This window comes from Rhinolophus sinicus, linkage group LG11 (genome assembly GCF_036562045.2).
Source record: "Rhinolophus sinicus isolate RSC01 linkage group LG11, ASM3656204v1, whole genome shotgun sequence".
In the NCBI taxonomy this organism is placed as follows: Eukaryota; Metazoa; Chordata; class Mammalia; order Chiroptera; family Rhinolophidae; genus Rhinolophus; species Rhinolophus sinicus.
The window spans coordinates 40,607,726-40,624,745 of NC_133760.1; the positions used below are offsets into that span (position 1 = coordinate 40,607,726).

General features: G+C 55.8%; 1 protein-coding gene across 2 annotated transcripts in view; it reads right to left on the reverse strand.

Annotated features, from left to right (window-relative positions):
• SLC12A3 (solute carrier family 12 member 3) overlaps positions 1–15,949 on the reverse strand; it is a 34,517-nt gene extending 18,568 nt beyond the window's left edge. Inside the window, exons 1-18 of one of the 2 annotated variants that reach the window (XM_019754131.2) lie at positions 15,633–15,949; positions 15,071–15,214; positions 13,670–13,745; positions 12,847–12,942; positions 12,375–12,514; positions 11,868–11,978; positions 10,840–10,951; positions 10,504–10,634; positions 8,818–8,902; positions 8,143–8,297; positions 7,752–7,859; positions 7,205–7,328; positions 5,347–5,448; positions 4,302–4,457; positions 3,507–3,606; positions 2,352–2,463; positions 2,004–2,144; positions 860–966 (exon numbers count right to left, since the gene is read on the reverse strand). In XM_019754131.2, coding sequence (XP_019609690.2) covers positions 860–966; positions 2,004–2,144; positions 2,352–2,463; positions 3,507–3,606; positions 4,302–4,457; positions 5,347–5,448; positions 7,205–7,328; positions 7,752–7,859; positions 8,143–8,297; positions 8,818–8,902; positions 10,504–10,634; positions 10,840–10,951; positions 11,868–11,978; positions 12,375–12,514; positions 12,847–12,942; positions 13,670–13,745; positions 15,071–15,214; positions 15,633–15,905 — 2,273 coding nt within the window. In that variant the 5' untranslated portion in view covers positions 15,906–15,949. Of the gene's footprint in view, positions 1–859; positions 967–2,003; positions 2,145–2,351; positions 2,464–3,506; positions 3,607–4,301; positions 4,458–5,346; positions 5,449–7,204; positions 7,329–7,751; positions 7,860–8,142; positions 8,298–8,817; positions 8,903–10,503; positions 10,635–10,839; positions 10,952–11,867; positions 11,979–12,374; positions 12,515–12,846; positions 12,943–13,669; positions 13,746–15,070; positions 15,218–15,632 lie in introns of both variants that reach the window. The other variant, XM_019754120.2, reaches the window with a different exon arrangement.
• Between the last annotated feature and the right edge of the window lie 1,071 nt (positions 15,950–17,020).

The window sequence follows — 17,020 nt, forward strand, 5'->3', positions numbered from 1 at the left end:
ATTGTCCTTCCTGGACTTCTTTAGTTACACATCTCTGGGAAAGGGACCTTTTAGGCCCTGTCATGTGGGAGTCTTGGAGTGTTGGAGCTGGGGGAGAGGACAGCAGGTGTCCCATCACCTCCTCTGTTAGAGGCAGCTGAGAGGCACTGCTCAGAGCCATACAACAGCAGACCTGGAAGCAAGTCGGAGGTCCCTGACACTCAGCCTCATGTCCTTTAAATGCCACTGCACACTTTCTCTCAGTACCACCTCAATGCAGAAAAGCAACTGAGACAAGCACTTTCTGGAACTTGCACAATAAGAGCTGAAGGAGTTTGAAGGTAACCCTAAAAGCCTCAGGGAGTTTATCTCCCGGTCGCATTCCCCACGCTTATCGCCTCTTCAGAGGCCTGGATCCACTTCTCACTTAGTCGTAGCACCTCACAGCTCTCAAGCTGGCTATCTGCAGATCTTCTGCAGCCCACAAAAGAGCACAAGGTTTTCACCTAAGAACCCCTATTTTCAACTTCTCTGAAAAACTAGATCTGGCAACACTGGGCCCACATTTCTGTCTGGGCACAATTGGCCAGAGCCAAGTAACAGCTGCTCTGTCCAGTTTGCCACAGTCCCCACTGCTCCCTATCGTCCCACACCTGGGCCACTTTGCTCTTTGTTACCTGCCTGATCCCTGCCGATCTTCGTGTCCATGACCCATAGGTCAGGGTGGGGAGCCCCCAGTCTGTGTGTTTCTTCTTCAACTTTGAATCAGTGACTCAGTTTCTTATGGCGCCACTGCTTCCCCTTCACTTCCCAAGGCCCAGGAAACCCCACAGGCCCACAGGGACAGAGCCCAGGCCCTGCCTCCCGTGCCCTCACTCACTGCAGGATGCTGATGTACTCCTCCACCGTGGCCGGGTGGGCCGACTGCCAGTTCTTCTTGAACCCGACCACCAGAATGTTGGGCTTCATTCTCCCGAGACCTGCGGCCTGCCGAGGAGGTGGGGGTTGAGGGATCAGGTCTCACACCCGTGGGGGCCCTGTTCTGTGACTGGGGTGGGGCTGTCTGTCAGCCCCAGCTGCCCTCTCCAACATGCGGTAAGGGCCCAGGAAATACATGCCCCAGCTCAGGGTCCTGTCTGTCTGGACACACCCACGAGGAAGGTGAAGCTACAGCCATAGTCACACCCTGTGGCCTCTCCAAGCCTGGGCCAACGACTGGACTGTCCCATTAGTTCTGATTGTCCCAGCTCCTGCTTCTCTCGTGAGTTATTTCTCATAACAGGGGACTTGAATTTGGATGTCAAGCTGGGAGTATTCCTGGGTCATCTGATCCATACATCTTTGATAATTCTCTCTTTGTTTAATGTTTTAAATTTTTAAAAATATTTTGAGGTGAAAGTCACGTAACAAAATTAGCCATTTTAAAGTGTATAATTCAGTGGCATTTAGTACATTCACATGTGGTTTAACCGTCACCTCTATTGACTCCCAAAATATTTTTATAACCCCAAAAAGGAGATCCTGTATACCCTTCTTTTTTTAAGTTTTGGGAAATATTTCGAGCTATTAAAAAGGATTCCCATATGTTGACTCAGAATTAACAATTGTTATTTTATCCATGCATCCCATTTTACAGGTGAAAAAACTGAGCAGTAAAATGAATTGCCTGGTGGAATGTTCTAGAACTTGACCTGAGTAGTGATTTCACACCATTGAGTGGCATCCGTGTATATAAACATTTATCAAACTATACGCTTAATTTTTTCACTTTGCTCTCTATAAATTACATCTTTAAACAAACAAACAAACAAGGTATGCCTAAGGTCAGACAGCCCCCACAGGCTTCCAAGTCAGTTTCCCCAGGTCCTAGGAGCTCTAGGAAAGTACCCTGAAGCAGCATATCTGGGGAGGTGAAAAAGGTGGGAATCCCGTTGCAGCAAAAAAGGGCTTCAACTCGCCCCTCAGGATGTCCTGCCTTCCAGGTCATCACACCAAGTAATAAGGCCTGTGGTGAGGCCCCCTACCTGCATGAGAATCTGAACCCCACTGCGGAGGTCCTCGGCAATGACGTCCGAGTAGAAGGCTTTGATCTTCCTCTTGTTTAGCCACTTGGTGTGCCCGTTGGCGATGAGCCGGAGCTCAGGCATCCTCTGTTTGCGGGGTCCCTGTGGGTGTGGGGGAGCAGATGACATCAGGGGCTGAGTATGTCCTCTGGCCTGAGACTCAGCCCCCCTCCTGCCCTGAGGCTGCCCCACAGGCTCAGCAGTACCTGGTTTCTTTTACAGAGTAAGGGGAGGGAAAGGGGGGGATGTCCTCGAACCCCAAGATTCCTGCAGGAGTACAGCCCTGCCTCACCTCCAGGGGGCACTTACTATGAGCACGTGGCCACAGATCATCAGGCTGAGGTTCCTGGTGAAGGTGCCCACAAAATCTACCAGGGCTGGGCGGAAGTTGGGGGGCCCCGTGAGCACCAGGCACTGGGGGCTGAGGAGGGGAAGGAAAAAGGACATGAGCCATCAGGGCAGAGCACATGAGGTTCTGGATGCCAACTCAGGCACCCCACAATTTCCATTCCTCCTGGGTCTCCCTTGCTACACAGGTGAACCGTTGTGTGGCCTCCGGCCTTTAGGCCTCGTCTTCCCATCCGTGACTCAAGGGAGACTTTTGGGGCCTTTCCAGCTCCCGTGGTGGCCACCACACTGGGTCTCCCTTGTCCTTTCGCTCAGGCCACCAAACGCTCCATTTGGGCAAACCACCCTTCTCGCTACTCCACCTGGTGTCCCTGCCCTGCCTGGCCTGGCATGGTGGTGGGAAGAATAAAGATGGGTAGTGGGAGGCGCACCATTTACGAGCTCACTGTGTCACCTGGGTGGGTGACTCGGTGTGTGGGTCAAGAGGTAGCTGAGGATTGTGGTCAAGGGCCACTACCGGGCTCAGTTAGAGCCAGACAAAATTGGCCACTTTCCAGCTGTGTGACGTGGGGCCAGTTACTTAACCTCTCTGTGCCTCAGTGTTCCCATCTGTGAATGGGGTTAGTAATTTCATACATCTCCAAGGGTTGTGGTGGGACAGTGTAAGGCCTTGCGTGCCGTAATACAACATGGATAGACACGGCTAGTGATTAGCATTACGATTTGGGGGGAAGTGGGTCCTGGGCATACGCTTCTCCTCACTAAGGGGGAATCAGCTTTGATGAGTGGCCAGAGAAGGCTCATCACAGTCAACCTCATGAATTGTCGTGATGGGAATTACAATACCAGATCATCCCGATGGAGCCCTTTGCGTTTCGAAGAGCATATTCTGCTGTGAAAACTGAGGTACAGAGTGGTCATTCGACTTGCTTGGTCCCCAGGGAGGATGTCAACTCTGGTTCCCTGACAGCCAGGTGGTTCTCTCTCTGAGTTGTGGGGAGGGGTGTGTGACCAGCCTGGGTCTGCCCGTGTCAGGTGACAGGTCTGGGCCTGGAGCCTCCCAGAACAGGGCCGTGGAGGCCCTAGGTCCCAGGCGGGCCCAGAAGCTGCGCTCACCGGTAGTTCTTGATGTGGTCCTCCACCTCGTTGAGGCCCACGGAGTAGCTCAGGGCCAGGTTGTAGGAGCCGGCCTGTACGGAGGAGCCCCAGTTCACCTCTGGGGGGTGTGGAGCGCAAGATTAGCAACCATGGCGGGGAAGCAGACGTGCAGAGGGGAGGGATGTCGGCCTTCCTTAGGAACCGAGCACCCCCGGGAGCAGGGCCACCTGGCAGGCGAACAGCCAGTTATCTGTTCCTGACATACCGTGTGGCTCACATTTAACGGTTATACATCGAGCTATTCAACTGGACTGAAAAGTTCTCTTCCCTTGACAAACAGACCTTCATGACGACCTGGAAGGCTGGGTTCGAATGTTGAATTCTAGGCTTCCCGGGAGTTCTATAGCCCGTCCCCAGGTCACTGTCACCCAGCATCCTTGCCTGCGTGCAGGTAGACCCCTGCCCATGTGTCCATGCCTGGTCCACCTGCCCTTCAGTCGCCAGCCCTTGGCCACACCTCAGGTCTAGCTGTGAACACCAGCAGCTGGCCACTCTCAGGAGGTCAGACCTGGGCAGGCAATTCCTCGTGGATGCCCGGGGCTACTCTAGAAGTACAGATGTGGGCTCTGAGCGGGTCCATCCCCACAGGCTCCTTTTCCCACAGGGAGGGACAAGGCTGGAGGGCCAGAGTGGGGCCCTTGAGAGCAGAGCCCGAAGCAGGCTCTTTAGCTGGGCTGCAGGGAGGACGGCCAGCTTGGTGGGCTCAGGGGGAGAAGGGGGCGCCTGAGCCCCTCAGCAACTTGAAACGCACACCTGGCTTCTTGTAGATCACGTAGAGCAGGAGGAAGAGGACCACACCGATGGCGATGAGCGCTGCCCACCAGGTGAGAAGAAACATGATGACCACAGAGATGACCGCCCCAAACAGTGCTGCCCACTTGCTGTAGTATCGGAACGAGGGTCTCCACCCTGGGTGGGGATACAGGTCAGGGGGCACATTCAGCACTCAGGGGCTTCCTCCTGGGCCAGTGCTGCTGGGCAGGGCCTTGGTGGCAATGCTAGCAGTGCCCACCCACCCCTTCTGCCTCCTGGGGCTGCGTCTGCAGCCTCTGGGGGGACCACCTGCTGGCCTTGGCTGGCATTCTGCTATGTTGACAGGTTACACCAAGGAGGGGGCATCCAGCTCCGGCCAAATATGGCTGCGAGACGTCCAGCGTCAGCAATAGCACGGGCTCCCATGGCTGGCGCAGAGCCAAGGGGGTAAAATAGAGGAGGAAGACGTGATTCTGCCTGCAGGCCACGCTGGGGCCTCCACTAATGACAGCTGCTCCGTGGCACAACTCTGGGGCGCCACAGTCCCTGCCTGGTCTATGGAAAAGGCAGTCTGGCGACTGGCCCATTGGCAATTTGGGCCTAATTAGAAAAAGTCTTCCTCAACACTCTTTACTGCCATCTGCCAGAAATTTTTCATAATAACCCTGCAAATCTACAATATCTGTGAGTAGCACCCCCTAGAGTTGTGCAATGGGCAACTTGCAACAACCCTGTCTGAGATGTGGGCCAATTCTCTTCCCTCTCTGAGGCGTCAGACTCCTGACTCCTGTAAAATAGGTGGAGGAAGGCACAGACAAATCTCTGCACGCTCTAAGCAGTACATGAATCCATGTACAGTGTACATTGTAAGTGCTTGATAAAGGATAGCTATTATTATTGTTGTTATCATTTGAATGATGCCTTTAATTGATTTTGATGTGAGAGGTGACTTTGGTCTGCCCACCGGCATCTATGCCTTCCACTCCCCATCTCCATATCCCAGTTCTGGGTGCCGCCTCCCATGGAGGGGTGAGGGGTTGCTTACCTGGTGAGTTGGTGATGGAGGCGTGGAAGCAGCTGAAGTTGATGAGGGCGTAGGAGCACAGGAAGAAGTTGGAAATGATGGGGGCAATGGTATTGAGCTCAGCTTCAGGGACCCAGGGAGAAAGAGGACAGTATGTTAGGCAACTCCGTCAAGGAGCCGCCTGGCACCCTCACTCATAGGGTGGGGAAACCCAGACAGGCCCCCGAGGCTCAATGGGTCTCAACCTTCTCATCTATGAAATGGGTCCATCATTTTGTGAAGCTGAAAGGGCCGATGTTTTGTAAACTATAAACTGCAGCTTTTAAGAAGACGGAGAGCAGTGTGAGAGTAGACCCCATCAGGCGATGGCATAACCAAGGGCAGTGGCTATCACAGTTTTTTGTGACCACAAATTACAGTAAGAAATACATTTTACAATGTGACCCAGGACACATGTTTTTATCTGAAACACTGAGACCATATCACGGTTCTACCCGGAGTGGAAACCCACTCAAGAACTGGCTCGTTCTCTTCCCTGTCTCACTGTGCACCGCCCCTGCCACTTCCCTGCCACCCCCAGACACACTTTTGCATGTGAATCCTTGTTTCAGGGCCTGCTTCTGGGGGATCCCAAGATAAGACAAGCATCTCCTCTCTGTACATGATTCCACTGAATAGACACAAGAACCCTGCCCCAGAGCTTCTAAAATCATGGTCCTCAGTCTGAAGTCCAGTCAGAACCCCCTAGATAAAGGGACATCAAATCTGAGACAGTGGATTGCAGGGTGAGCGGGAAACAGAGATGGGTCGAGGACACTGGGCCTGACTAGACGTTTCCATCTCCTGGGTATGGCCCTGCCACCTCCCTATCTGGTTCAGGATCCAGGAGTGGCCAGTCTCTGGAAAGTTCTCCCTGAGTGGACGTGACTAGATTGCTAGGGTGAGTCTCATGGATTGGTGACACCAGTCTGAGTGGCAGGGACTTGGCTGTGGCAGGACCACAGGACCACTAGCTGCCAACCCTGCTCCACCACTGCACAGGGAGCAGGGGCCAGGGGGTCATCATGCCATGGCATGGCCACCGCCCTTGCTTGGAGGGGCCACCTCTCTCCTAGTGAGTTCTGCCTCGTTAGCTAAGTAAGCAGGAAGCAGCGGGGAGTATGCACACGTATGAACGCATACATGTGTGCACATGTGTGTGCGTGTACACCACAGGTTCTTCCTGCCCATCTGGGACACACCTGTTATTTACTGCTCCCGTTTTGCAAATGAGGAAACTGAGGCTCATGGAGGTGAAGTGATTTGTCCAAGGTCACACAGCTGGCATATGGCAAAGCCAGGGTAGAAGTTCATCTAACTAACTGATTAGTTAGGATCTTTCTCCCAGGGCATCTCCTACCTTGAAGACCGAGGGATCTATCAGCCCAAAGTCTAAGAAATGGGGTTTATCTAGTTTAAACACCTACAGAGAACTTGATCCAGCTGTTTGCATCAGTTCCCAAGGAGGGACCAGTCAGCTTGTCCCATGCTCCAAATGTGTCCTGGGGGCTAATTCAGACCTGGGAGGGAAGGGGTCCCAGCTGCCAGGACACGGGAACGCAGAACCAAGGGAAGCAGGTGGGGTCCCTCCTAACAAAATAGGATTGTCCACCTGCCTGGCATGGTGTGGGAGCCACCCCGTCTGGAGCTGGGGGCAGGGACAGGGACCACGAGACCTCCCAAAGTCTTCCAGCTAGGGCCTCACCCATTCTAGAGTTCTTCACCAAGTGCCTGCTTCCTGCCAGGCTTGGCTGGGTGCTGGGCATGGAGGTGAGCAGAAGGGAGCGAAGCCGCGCCCCCGTGTCCCTCACGGCCCCTCTGTGCCCTGGCAGCCTCTTACCAATGATGATGAATGCCACCGCGATGGCGTAGGCCAGCAGGTAGCCCCGCACCGGCTCCTGGTTCTTGCCATAGCCCTTGCCGAAGAAGCCGATCAGAGGGTACAGCTGGTCCTTGCACAGGCACTGTGGGTACAGGACACCGCGTTCAATCCCTGGCTGGGCCCTGTCCCCTCCCCTGTAGCCACCTGAACACCAGCCCAGGCTTGCTCCCTCCTGATCTCCGCAGGGCACTGCCCCATCTGGGTCCTGGCTTCCGTCTCTGTTGAGTGGGAGGGACCTCCCCGCCCTCCCCACCTCACCAAGAAGACGGTGAAAGGGCAAAATGAGAGGGGTCGATGGTGGAAATGCAGACAGGAGAGGCTGGTGGAAAACGCAGGTGCTCTGCAAGCACCCACAGAAGGCGGCGGCTTCCTGCAATCCTGCAGGCGTTCCCTCACTAGCCCTCTTGTCCTCCAGCCTAGATGTGCTTGTCATGGGACACCTCCAGCCTTTGTGGCAGTCGCCTGGGCCTCCTACATACCACCCACTCCCCTTCTGCAGCCTCACCTGGAAGACTTTGGCGGCAGAGACGAGGCAGGCCAAGGCAGAGGAGAGGGTAGCCCCAAAGATGCCAGCCGTGATCAGGGGTGCGAAGCCCGACACCATGCTCATGGTCTGCAGGGACATGGGGTCAGGTCCCGCATGCTGAAGCAATGGGCCTGGAGTCCCCTCCTGGGGCACCTCAGTCCCCTCTGAGGCAAGGATGGGGTGCTGACGCCTCCACCTGCGTCCTCCACTGTCACCCAGGGATCCCAGTGCCCACCGAGGCAGAGACTGGGCTCATGGGCCCCCGCCTGAGCCAGAAGCTCCTTCCCCCAAGTCTGGGACCCAGCCCCCCAAACCAAGTCTTTCCCAGTCTGTTCCATCCTTGGCCGGCCCCCGCTGAGGCTGCGTGTACCTGGTAGTAGTTGATGAGGCCGTAGCGGCAGCTGTGCTGCTGGGAGCACTCAGTGAAGTTCCAACCGTAGCCGCAGGCCAGCCCTTCGCAGGTGCCCAACCCGGGGGTCACTGTGTCATTCAGGACGCCCGAGGCATCACGAACCACGCAGGAGCCTGCGGAGGAAGGAGGGCACGGGCCCCATGTGAGCAGCTTTCCTCACATGGTGTTTCCTGCAGCAGCAGCACCTGTGAGGGTCTCAGTGAGAAGCAAGCGCCGACACCCTGGGAAGGTCACTGAACCTCCCTGAGCCCTCGTTTTCTCCTCTGTAGAACGGTGGAAATGACAATGTGTGGATTAAATATGATAAGGCAGGTAAAGCGTTGGGCACCTGGTAAGTCAGTTGCTAGTATCATCATTATTATTATTCCTTTAGCCGGAGCATGATTTGTCCTGTAGGAGTCTCACACCCTTGAATCTGTAACCTTAGGTTTGAAGGGACTGAGGAACCTGGTCTGATCACCCTCCATCTCCACCACACATGACTCCCCCCTCACAAAGATGTTCTAGTCACCACAAATGTGCCTCCAAACCTCTACTTCCTGGGGTTGCCAAGTCCTTCCAGCCCAGCTCTCCCTGTTAGAGAGCCACACCCCACCCTGGGACCCCCTCCAGTGGTCTGGGCCGGCTATTTACCGATGGTGGCTGAGATGGCCAGGTAGGAGACAGTGGTCCAGAAAATGGCCATGAGTGTTCCCTTGGGAATGGCGACAGCAGGGTCCTGGGGGAGGGAAGGAGAGAGGGAGGGCATCAGGCAGTCTCTGGGCCTCCTAGGCTGCCCCAAGGGTAATGTTTGTAAAGAAGGAGGCACTGTACTAGCCACATGGTAAAAATGACCATGGCCTTGACAACCAGTCCTTAGCATTTCCTTTGTGCTGGACACTGTTCTAAGCACTTCACTTATATCAGCACGTTGGATTCTTACTCCCTTCCCTGCGATGCGGGGACTGTTAGCCCCATTTTACAGTTGGGGAAGCTGAGGACAGAGAGGTTTTAAGGGACTTGCATGAAGTCTCTGTGAACGGGAGCTGCTCTTCTGTGGAGAACATGCCGTCCCACGAATGGGCAGAGGGTGGATCCAGGAGGGAAGGACTCCTTTAGGGCTTGACGGCATTTAGGACAGAGCAAGGGCGCCCTCCTCATCCAGCTCCGAGACAGCTGCCTGGCCTTTCCGCCTGAACAGTGGGCCAGTTGTAACCTAAGAAGCTTGATGAAGCATCTAGATAAATCCCCAGGCTACGATGATCTGTATCTGAGCACTAGCCTGAGCGCAGCAGGGGCCTCAGGGCAGGTGGACCAAGCCTCTGCTGGCCGCTTCCCAGAAAAGGGAGCGGGGCGGGGGAAACACGGCTGCTCTCCAATCTCCAGGCTCCACTGTGCCCCATCCGGGCTCATCCAGTTAGAGCCGGGCTGGAGTTCAAGACTGTCTCCAATGCACAATTGTTAATTCATTTAAGAAAATGCATCAAGCAGCACTTTTCGAGTGGACTGAAGAGGGAGGAGGGTAAGGCTTTCCAGCACTGAGCCAGGCTCCTCACCATCCAACCCACTTGCGCACAATCTGCTTTGAGCCTCCTGCCAGCAAGGGCTCCACCAGCTTTCTCGTTTTTTCAAAGCCCAGCTCCGGCCCCTCCTCTGCCCAGAGGTTCTGCTAGAGCCTCTGCTGACATCCGTCTCTCCTCCCCCACTTTATAGCACTTTGGACATCTGCTCTCACACTTCCCGTTTACTATAGTTCACCACTATTCACTCAACAAACATGTACAGAGCACCTAGTACATGTCTGACTCTTAGCTGGGAAAAGGGACACAGAGGGAGGCCTCAGTTATCCAGAGGCAGGGGCACAGAGACATAAGTGGCCCGACACATTATGCTAGGGAACCGTGACTCTGACAGAAAGACTGGGAGAGATGTAAATATTGAGGTGTTATTTGAAAGAGGAACAGAACTTTGTGAGGTAAAGAAACAAGGGACGGGGGTCCCAGAGAGCAGTGGCGAAGGCATGGAGGAGGGGGCACAGGTAGCGCAGTGGACTCTTAGGGCTGGGGCAGGGGTCTGGCAGTGGCAGCGGTGGGCTGGGGTCTCGAATGCTGGGCCGAGAAGCCTGCCTGCAGCAAGACAGTGGAGAATCCTCTACGGCCTAGAGTGCAGCTGGTGCCAACCAACAACCACAGAATTGAGTAGAGTGAGTGGCATTGGCTTGGATTGAATTGAGTTGGACTGGACTGGATTTTAGAAGCTTTGGCCCCATGGTCTCAGTGCCCCGGGGGAGATACTGGTAGGACAGGGCCAGGGAGCAGGAGGGAGGGGCGCGCCGCTTACCTTGAGGTCCCCGGAGATGTTGGCCCCTGCCAGGATGCCCGTGGCTGAGGGAAAGAAGATGGAGAACATCCCGAAGAAGCTGCCATCCGCGCCCCGCCAGGCGGGCACCAAGTTCTCGACAAAAATGTCCCCTGGAAAACCAAGGCCTGAGTCAGGGCTTCCTGGAAGGCTTGGTCCTTTCACTGGGCCCAGCCAGGCAGGCAGGGGGCGCTGCTGCCAGCTCCTGGCCATGGAGTTGGGGTGTCCATCCTTGCGGTACCCACAGAACGGGCCAGATGGGTGGGCAGACTGTCCCTGTCCTCAAAGCCACAGGAAGGGACCCCAACCTGCACATACCCCGGTAGCTGAAGAAACCTTTGGAGGCCTTGTCTTCAGATGGGGGGATCAGTGTCCCCACCAAATAGTTGGCAAAAGAGACCATGATGACCAGGAAGAACAGCACTTGGGCCTGTGGGCAAAGGACCTCGATGTCAGACGGTCTGGCCCCACCTGTTCAGGGGACCTCAGCAGGGAAGAACCTGCCCACGGTCCCTGACTCTCTCATTCATTCGTTCATCACCCATCATGCTGCTGGCTCTCTCCTAGGAGTTGACGATATCGCAAAGCTCTTATCTTGTGGATAAACAAGGAACATGAATCTAGAGTAAGAGCAGGGGTGTGATGGGACTGGGTTGGGGGCTACTTTAGCAGAGTGGCGTGGGAAGGTGTCTTCAGGGGACCGAAAGGAGGAGGATGACGGGCAGAAGCACTCAAGGAGCAGCGAGGAGGTCGGCGTAGCTGAAGGTCAGAGCCAGGGGGAGAGAGGAGCGGCGGTGGGGGCCAGATCTGGCCAGGTCCGCCAACCGCAGCCCAGCAACCCTCTGATTGTTGGCTGGAAAGGGTTCAAATGAAGGCCATGCTCCCCCAGCGCCCCTGCAGCTAGGTGTGGCCATGGGACCAAGTTCCAGCCGATGGGATGTGAGCAGAGGGATATGTGCAACTTCCAGGCTGTACTGGAAAAAGAAAAGGAAGCGGGAAGTCCCTCCTTTCCACCTCTTTCGTTTTCCTGCTGACTGGACCCTGGATAGGCGGTGGTGGCCATCATGGGCCAGGTGGATGAGAGCCACCCGCTAGGGATGGAGGGGCCACAGGATGGAAAGGGTCTGGGTGCCTGAGCCCTGGGAGCCAGGGACACCTGGGCTGTTAGATGAGAGAGACATGAATGACTCTTGTTTAAGGCCCCTTCCTTAGAGTCTCTTTGTCACAGCAGCAGAACTTAACGCCTAATCCACAGAAGAGGAGAACCAGGCCCGGGACCAGGTCTAGCAACTCCCGCTTCTCCACCTGCCCACGACCACAGCCTCTCTCCAACAGCCTCTCCTCACCTTGGACTCCCATTCCATGCCAGCCAGGGAGATGGCCAGCAGCACGGTGACAGTGACCACGCCAATGATGCGGATGTCATTAGTGGGGTCCACGATGGGGTTGCCGTACTCCTGGGGGAGGGGAACAGGCCAGGCTGCATGCTGCCCTCTGAATAACCCTCCACCCCACCAGACTCCTCAACCTGGATTCACCTCACAGGTGACTCTGGATGCCCCGTCACAGGAAAATACAAACTCCAACACCTTCTCTGTCAACAGACCCCCCAAAGCAGCTGCTGCAGGGGCCTGGACAATTTGGCCCTAAAGGCAACATGCACCCCTGAAAGGGACTTCTGAGGACGGCCTTTCTTTGATGAGAGCATCATGGCCATCCATGGCGATCAGACTGTGGCCTTGATTTCTGATGGGGTAGTTGGGCAAAGGGGCAGGAAGGCCGGGCGCAGGTGGGGTGACAGAGAACGAGGTAGGCTGCAGGTTCCCTCTGCCTGGGGTCCAGCCCGGCCTCACCTGGAGCAGGTCCCGCACGGTCTCCGCAAAGCCCACGGTGTGCATGGCCACACCCACAGCGTTGGCAAAAGCAAAAATGAGGCCGATGGAGCCGCCTAGCTCTGGGCCAAGACTCCGGGAGATGAGGAAGTAGGTGCCACCTATTGGGGACAGAGCCAGGAGCCATGAAATCAGAGGAGTCAGCTAGCTGGGATGGACGTGGGGCACGCAGAAGCTGAGGCTCGGAGAGGGTGACCACGGGGCCCATGGGGCCCCCAGCCCAGGAGATAAGCCAGGCCATCCAATGGGTGTGCAGAGTGCCCAAAGTCCTCACCTGCAACCGAAGCAGCAGCCTGGGGTGTCCCGCTTTTGGTTGTGGGGGGTGGGGAGCCATTCAGAGACCGTTCCCAGGGTGAAGACTGGGGAGCCTACATGAGCGGGACCTTGGTGGTGGGGTAGGGAAAGGCAGCAGCAGGGGTGGGGCGGGGCCCACCTGACTTGACCTTGCCGTTGGTGGAGATGGCCGAGATGGACAGGCCCGTGATGGACGTCACCAAGACGGAGAGCAGAATGATGATCCAGGTCAGCACTGTGGGGGTGGGTGGGGATGTGGTTACCCCAAAACTCAGGCGGGGCCTTTCCCAGGCGAGGAGCCACAGAAGGAACCTGAGTCAGCCACCTGAGTCACCATGTGAATTAAGTCACTTCCCTTCTCTGAGCCTCAGTTTTCTCATCTGAAAAAAATGGGTCTCTGGTCTATTCTGAATAGCCAGGGACGTGATGAGCCAACACGCAAAGGATCTTTAGGTATGGATGGGAAGGTACCCTTTTTTAATAATAAAAAATAAAGTAATAGTTACCACCTCATGAGCACCTCTGGGTGCCAAATCCTGTGCTGTTTATGTGTATAATAGAAACCCCACAATAGGTCTGAGAGGTAGGGATAACTCACCCCCATTTTACCGATGAGGAAATCAAGGCTCAGAGAGGTTAAGAAACTTGTCCAAGGTCACGCAGCATGGCACAGAGCTAGCATCTGAACCCTAGTCTGTCCAGATTGTGAGTTCCTAATCCAGGTGCTCTGCAGTAGTAGGCTCCAAGAGGTTAAATGACCTACTGAGGTCAAACAGAGCCAGGGACAGCACTCACGCCTACGGACTCCATGTCGCGTGCTCCTCTGCCACACCACCCTGACCTCTGTCACTGCAAGGGCCTGTGGTCTCTGCAGCCCAAGTTCAAGACTGAACCTGTGGGGTCTTGGAAGACCAGAACTTGAACATGCCTTCTTCCCCTTTCCCCCCAGAAGCGGCACTCACCAATGCCCGCCTGGGCCGTAATCCAGGGGAGCCGCAGGTAGAGGATCACGCCCCAGATATTGAGCATGCAACGAATCTGGGAGGAGAGGGGGGTCAGAGGCCACCTGAGTGGGCCAGGTACCCCTAGGCCAAACACACAAGTCCCTGTCCCTAGTCATGGTATGTCATCAGGCGCTTAGGCCCAGGGGACATCTGGGTCCTTTCTTTGCATTACCCACTTTAGTGGGCTCCCACGTCAGTGCCCCTCTGGTTCTGTGGGGCAGGGAGAGGAGGGAACCTAGAGACCCACCTGCCCCTCCCACATAGCTTCCTGCCCTCCCATAGAGGCCTGAGGATGGGCTGTAAGCATTATCACCCCCCCTCCACTCCAAGCCCAGGATCCTGTGTCTGGGAGCCCCACATATGACCTCAGTGGCCAGCCGTTGGCCCAGGGCCTGGCATTTACGGGAAGCTAGCAAATGCCAGCTGAGTCAATGCCCCACATACAGGCAGAAATCAGACCTCAGGTTGCTGTGACTTCAGCTTCCAAATTTAAAGCAAAGCCAGAGGCCTCCGCTGAAGCTGAAATTCCCTATGGAAGGGGCTGATGTGGTCACTGGCCCCAGCCAAGACTGGTGGGGCATATGGGAGATTTCTAAGGCCCTCCATCTGCTCTGAATGGGCAACGCCAGGCTCTGGCCACCACAGTCCAGGAAGGAGGTCCAGAATCTGAATATGAGCCTCTAGGGGGGTGAGGGGGGCTCACTGTTCAGATGGAGAAACGGAGGCACAGCCAGCAGGCAGTTGGCAGACTTAAGGTCAGAACCCAGGCTGCCTGCCTCTCAGAGCAGGCCTAACGCTTTCTCCTAGATCCCATGCAATCTCCTCTGTTAAGTCCCACAGTGTCTTTGAAAGCCAAGTTCACTCGATTCTTTGCTGTCTGGGAACTTAATGGTGCTCTGCACTGCAGCAAACCTTCCTTCCCCTTGCCATCATGGAGATTGAGAAAAACAGGTTTTGGATTTGTGTGTTTAGTGCTGCCCCCTGGTGGCCTTTTTGGGAAACAGTTTATTCTGGTAACTCCAAGGCAGGCATTAATCCCAGCACTTGACATCTATTAATTTAATGCTTTCATTTCACAGATGAGCAAACTGAGGCACAGACAAAGTCATAGGACGAATGAGTAGCCAAAAAGAGATCTGCCTCAGGACCAGGTCTCAGTCTGGGGAGGTGTAAATGGAGGCCAGGAAGTGCAAAACCAGAGAAAATTGGATGTCACTATACAGATGGGGAAACTGAGGCCCGGTTAGGCCTTGGATCTGCCCTGGCCACTAAGGTCTGAGACTCAGAGCTGAGCCTGGATGGAGGTCTGTCTCCCCAGCCCACCCCCATTCCCGGACCTCCCATCCACACCCCACTCACCATCACCCCCTTGACCCAGCCAAAGCGCACGGGCTCCCCAGCGTTCTTCTCACTGCTGGTGCCTGCCTCGTCCTCCACCAGCCCATCCGTCATCTCATGGCTGGGCCGGCTGTCAAAGGCCAGGGAGTGCAAGTGGCTGCCTTCCTGCTGGGAGCCCAGAGGCCACAGTTCATAACAATCCAGCCCCCAGCCCTTCACCCTCACAATCCAGCCTTTCAGGCATCAAACCCAGAAAGCCTCCTCTCTGATGCAGACCTCCCTTGATTTCCTCTCCCTTGTCTCTTTCAGGAGTGTGCAATCTCTGTTCTCATGTTTTCACTGACTGGATGCTCATTACCTCTCTAGGCTGCCCTAGATTGATTGATTGGGTTACCAGTGACTAGACAATAAGCAGCCCAGAGTTTTACAGCTCCCATGTCGACTTTTCATTTGGGCCTCTCAACCCAGAAAGAAGACACTTATCCCCATGGCACAGATGACAAAGCAGAGACTCAGAGAAGTTAGGTAACTCAGTCAAGGTCACACAGCAGGGAAGTAGCCAGGCTTCTAAGACAGTGCTTACCTTCAGGAAGGAGTGCAGGTCGGCCAGCGTGGGCCGGACCTTCCGGGGGTCGCCGGGCAGGGCGCTGTTGGCATAGTGCTCATAGGCAGGCACCACATCGATGGTGTTGTAACCAAAGGTTCGCATGTATAAGGTGCTGCCGTGGGTCAGGTGGCTGTTGTCATAGGCAGCTGGTGGCGGGGGCTCATCGCCCCCCAGCAGCGTGCTGATGGTGAAACGCCCGCTGCACAGAGTAGGGTCCCCGGGTGTCTCTGACACAGCCAGCTCTGCCATTGTGGTTCTGGGTGTCAGGGGAGGGGGCCAGGGTCGGCGGGGACACGCACAGTGGCTTTATAGGCTGGGCCTGCAGCAAGGAGGAGGCAGGGAGGTTGGCCCAAACCGCCCACAGCTGGTGAGCAGGGTCCCTGGACAGGGTGGGAGGCAGAGCACGTGCCCACTGCTGTCCTGCCCACCATTTGATCGTTGAGATAGCCGCCCGCCGGGGACCAAGAGGGCTGGGCTGACTCAGAGCGAGACACAGAGTGGAGAAGGGGGGAGCCACGCCTGGTCCCTGGGTCCTGGAGAGGCTCTTCTGAGTCTAGGGGCAGCAGACATCTGCAGCCAGGACGCCAGGAGATAGCAGTCACCAGGGGGACCCTTAGCGACCCTGTAAAGGACCGCAGAGACAGCCTGATAAGGTTCAAAAATCTCTCACTTTAGTGTATGGTATTTAGCTTTATTTTTCATTTATTTAGTATTTTTGAAGGGATGGATGGTATGACATTTAAAAAGATACACACATAAAGGTTAGTCTCTTATGTGGACCTGTGACTCCCAGTCTTGCGTGTCTTCCCAGAGACACCCCAGTATGTATAAGCCGCTATGTACAAGTACCCCTAAACAGAGTCCAGTAGGGGCCAGGTGTGGTCTGCAGCCACCAGTGGGGACTGACGAGTCCCTGGGGCTTGTGGCTGGCCCGGCAACTGGGCACCCACCCCATACACCTGCCCCACAGCTTCCCTGGACGGTGCCAATAGGGCCCCCAGCATAGAGAGCCCAAGGAGACAGCGCCTCCTCACGCCCCCAGGCCATTCAGAGAGAGCACCCCCAGCTCCTATGGCACGTAGGGAGCAAAGGCCCCATTCCAGTGCTGGGCCAGGTCGGGCTCCAGTCGGGCAACAGCCCTAAGGCCACTCCTTGAATGCACAGCGGCAGGAGCAGCACGCTGGTCACCAGAGGCACCTCAGCCATTGCAGAGGTGGGTGGGGGCAGGTGGGGACCAGAAGTGGGTCAGGCTTTGGGGAGAAGAGTTAGTGTGGTGGACACCTGTTGTGCCACCAGAAATGAAGGCCTATTTCCCCACATGCTGTGAGGGTTTTCTGCGTCAGTCCCTATGGCGATGGCCTTCC